General features: G+C 36.0%; 1 protein-coding gene across 1 annotated transcript; it reads left to right on the forward strand.

The window, feature by feature from the left end:
- Positions 1-441, forward strand: LOC114527748. The gene has a single exon (XM_028549442.1). It carries the CDS (start codon positions 1-3, stop codon positions 439-441), a length of 441 nt encoding a protein of 146 aa, XP_028405243.1.
- Positions 442-5012: the final 4571 nt, after the last annotated feature.

Here is a 5012-nt window from a genome sequence, read left to right on the forward strand (position 1 = left end):
ATGGTTGAGGGATTATCTGACATTGAACTGTTGGTCAATATTGATGGTCATCCTCCATTTAAGTCAACTAGTGGTAAATTCTGGCCAATTTTGGGTAGATTTAATAACTTGGATGGCTTTGTGATAGCCCTGTTTTATGGCAAAAGCAAACCTAATTCCGTTGGTGAGTATCTTGCCGATTTTCTTAATGAGCTTGACAAGCTAAAATGTGGTGGAATTTGGTATGAGAAAAAGAAATTCAAATTTGGGTTAAAGTGTTTTTGCTGCGATGCTCTTGCGCGGTGTTTTTTGAAGTGCATTATTGGTCATACTGGGATGTGGAATGAGAGAGTTGTGTTCAATTCAAATGATAATGCAGAATACCGCAGTGACGAGAAATTTGCCTTACTCCAATATGTAGCCTGTACACAAACCTATATCCGGAAAGATAAAGGTCTGTGAATACTTGAACGAATTCTTGTCCAGGCCGGGTAGAAGAATGGTAACGAAATTCAGTTAAATATGTTAATTATTCCACAACTTAATTTAACTTGTTTACAATTTAAAAAGCAAGCTTCAAAAGCTGTTATCTCACTAATGTCACACACACAGTGTATTTTGTGCTTCAAAGTCATATATAACAATTGTGATCGAAACTACGTACGTGGAAAGTCAAATATCCATGTAGAGCTCGAAGACCTTACATTTGTTGTGACCGAATCATCCGATTATATCTGCCAAAATTGCGTTCGCGTTGTAAGGAAACAAAGGGCATTGAAGGATAAACTTGCGGAAGTGGATGAGAATTTAATTCTTCAGTATAGAAAAGGAGCAGGAGAAAATGGAATTCTCTGCAAACTAAAGAATCCCTCGAAAAAGATTAAATTCCTCTAATTCCGACTTGGTTTCACTGTATCTTCCATTCAATTTTGTTCCCAAACACTCGAGTACACCTCAAGAGCACACCACAATGGAGCACACCGATTCTTTCACAGTCAACTGAGTCAAGGCAGAATATCGGAGAAGTAGAATGTAATAGACCAATTACAGAAACAAAAGTTTCTGTTCGTGTTCAATGGCCATGGGGAAATAAAGAGAAAATTGTTTCAGAGGAGCTCGTTTCTCTTGGTAAAATGTTATGTCGTGGAATGTTTTGACAAATTGCTAATGCCGGCGTGGAAAAGTAAAGTTCTGCGTCCGCATATTCTGAAGGAACTATCAAAAGAAGTGAACAGAGAATGTTCAAAATTATGCTCCAAGAAGTCCCTAAGTTGTCTGTGCTTAAATGACCCAGATAACATATCAAAGTTCTCACTTGAAAAGGTCAGTGACGAACTTAAAGAGCGTGCTCCAGTTTTCCACCTTCTGCTTAAGTCCGGATCATTTAACCCGAAAAAAACACAAAATGATGGCGATAAAAGATGGATCAACGCTGTCGGTGTATCAGCAGCAGTGTGCTTAAATCATCGTTCACAAAATCTTTATGCATTTCAACTCACACTGGTTATCATTCTTCAACATTCAGGATTTATGGTAATATACACAGTCACAGTTGTCAGTTGATATGTACATTTGAATACTTTTATCTTAACAGGTGGCCCAGTAAGTGTCATCAGTAAATCAGCCAGTTGACCAATAAACACCATGTTTAAAATTACAGCATTAGCGCATTTCCTTATTCTGTGGCATTAGTATTCATATTTAGATCTATGGAATTAATTATTATATATCTTAATTTCTTACATTTTTCAGGGTATCATAAGAAGACTTAAAGCAATATGTCTTGGACCATCACACACAACATACTACAAGAAGTTAGATGAATATGGGAAGCAACATGATGCTGAAATTAGGGGGATAAAGTAGACAAGGAATGTGAGAGACTTCAGAACCTATACCCAATTTCCTCTTCACCACCACTGGAATTTGCAAAAGCTAATCCCATTGTAAATGTTGATGTTGGTCGAAAGATTGTTCTTGATAACATTGACTACCATCAAACAACACACAACATGATTGAATCGTACAAGGACCCGGATCTACATTTCTGCAGCTATATGAGCACAGAAAACCGAGTATCAGGGTGTCATCTTAGTGATAAAAAGCCAATAGCAGATATCATGGATATGGCAAATGGGAAAGTATTAACAAGTCAACTGGATCATAGTAAACAGCGAAATGATTATGTGGTACTTGTATCTCAATATATTACAGAGGAAATACATTGTCTGAACTTCCTGAAAGATGTAACACCATCACACATACAGCACCAGTATTCAAGTTGAATTAAAACAAAAAACGAAAACGGTGAGATCAATTGCTATTTGCCTTGGAGTGAATTATTTTCTTTTAGTCTATTACATAATTTTCTAATGGTTTCCATTGAACTGTATATGTGCAATAGATACAGATTAAACTTGTGCTTAACTCTATGTTTTCACTATATATTATAAATAATATATTTATAAATATAATTTCAAAGCAACACCATGATGTTAAAATATGACAAAATCAGTAAAATTTAAACAGTATTAATCCATTGTCAAACATTGTTACAATGAACAATTGGTTCTAAATTAATATGATACTAGTTTTTTTGAACATGAGAATACTTTTGAAATAAAAGGGTTGTAAGAATGCCTTCTGAATATCAAAATAGCTGTATTCCAACTGTTTTCCCTTTTTGTTGTATTTGGTTAGACATTCCTTGGGATCATTTATGAAAATGAAAATAAAGCAGAGGGCATGCAAGAAGTGATTAAGAAGTTACATCAGTATGTACCACTTACGTTGCTGAGAATAAACAAAAGTATGCTGAACAACCTGTTGTTGGAGACCAGCTAACTGTAGAACGAGGGGTCAACAGCTTACTAGAAGTAGCTAATGCATTCACAGCAGAAGAAAGACGAGAAGGAATACACTTCGAAGCTGCTGACTTCCATGCTGAAGTTAAATTCTTAGAGGTAATAAATGCTAGTATTATATTAAAACAATAGCTTATGACCTAAGAGAATAAATAAGATTTATGTTGTGTTTCTACTGAATTGTTACAATTTTATAAACAATTTAATGTCCTGTTTATATAAATTTATATCTATTTTTATTGCAGCTTGCATATGGTGCATTCTATCACACAACATCGAAAAATGACAAGTGTACCTTGTACAGCGACCGTACCCTAATAGACAGACAAAATGTCTCCAAAGATATATCAAATCATGCAAATGCATGCAAACGCTTCTTTTCCTTAACCATTAAAGCGAGAGTTATTGCTGCTGCTTTAAAAGTTCTTAAAATTGATTCAGTAGACAGTCTCCCAGACAGTAGCATCCTGCCTACATATTTGAACGCAGACAGCCCAAATATGGAGAAGAGAAGATTCATTGAATCCCTTGCTCAAAAGATTGTTGATCAGTACGTCTTAAACGAAGAAAGAATGAAAAAATTGTTAAAGATGAAGCAAGGTGTTGAAGACAAAGAGAGAGAAGCTGCTTCTCACTTGACAACTGATGGTAGACACAAGTGTCGTTTCCCTGGCTGCGGTAAAACATTCAAGTATGATGGGAAATCAAGGCGGGATCATGAAGCTAAACATGGAATATCAACAGCAATTCCTGTTGAAACTGACTCATCCACATCACCACAAGATGACATGTTAAATTATCAACTAGCATTACTGGAAATTGGTCTACTAATTCAAAACTTCTACGATGCAATATCAGAAGGTGATGGTGCCCGTGTAATTCGTTGCTGGAAATTTGCTCTACCATATCTGAAACATGAGGGAACAGGTAGTTCTAAATATGCTTTGGAGGCATTGTACATAGCCTGTCAGTTGAATGCACTGCTCACACCACGATCGGCTCACCGTTTGATGTGGAATAGATTTTACAAGACAAAGAATGGGCCTGGAGGAAACTTTCCTTTAGACTTGGCCTTACAACACTACAACAGACTTGTGAAAACTGTAATGCGTAACTTTGGTCCTAATGCCTCCAATCCTAAAGCTCTTGATCGATATTGCAAAGGACTTGCTGTAAATAAGTTGATACTTGACAATTTTGACTGGGTAAATAACTTGAAGAAACTTTCAGGGGAGCATTACAGAAGATCAGATCGACAGATTTGCTCAAGATTGTCAGTGAGCTAACAGAACAACAAGCACTAACCCTCACTCCTGGCCGACAATACCAACATTTTGTTGGCATCACAGACAGTCTTCAAACCAACTTTGATATGCATGATATGTATAGGTGGATAAATGAACACAAGAAAAATATTTAATGAAAAAATGTGCCCGATAACTGTTAAACATACATATAAATGTATTAGTCTTAATTGGTGCTATTATGTCACTTTCGTTTCCGACTTGAACATTTGAAATTTCACTTTCATCGACAGTTTGATCAAGTTCTTCCATAAGTGTTGATGAGGAATTATTTTCTTGCATCTCATTCCAATCATTGTGTACAATTTCCATGTCTTCAAAGTCTTCTTCCTCAAAGTCCACTTCATTGAATGTAATGTCAATATCTTCAAACACCTCTTGAAAAATTGACAATATTTTTTTGCATGATTTAACACCAAATCTCAGCTAATTTAAATATGTCCCTAAAGGTGAATATTTTTTCACAGTTATTTATCAGCTGCTGTACTTGAAGATTATCAAATTCATGCAAGACAGTGCCACAACTTACAGGCTTGAAATCACCACTGGCTGATCTAATCGAATCCTTAAAACAATCCAGTGTAGTTCTCAACAGTGTTCTCTCACATTCAGAAACTGTTCGAATTCAACCGCTACTATTTTGATAGGTGAATTCTTCTGAAGTTTCCTTAATGTCAAATAAATTTAAATGGAGCCCACCTTTCGAACAATTTGGTCCGCAATCACATTTTGTGCAGCATTTAACACAACACTTACAAAGAGTTGGTGCATTATCTGACGAATAAGCTGAAAAATTGCGACCAATCTCCTCCCTATGGCATGTTTCAATTTGCACTAGTTGTTTAACCTTGTAGTCACAGCGACT

Source organism: Dendronephthya gigantea, unplaced genomic scaffold, assembly GCF_004324835.1.
Source record: "Dendronephthya gigantea isolate DGI-Jeju-01 unplaced genomic scaffold, DenGig_1.0 000046F, whole genome shotgun sequence".
Lineage (NCBI taxonomy): Eukaryota > Metazoa > Cnidaria > Anthozoa > Malacalcyonacea > Nephtheidae > Dendronephthya > Dendronephthya gigantea.

Coding starts and splice junctions, on each gene's coding strand:
- LOC114527748 (XM_028549442.1), top strand. CDS start 1: ATGGTTGAGGGATTATCTGACATTGAACTGTTGGTCAATATTGATGGT.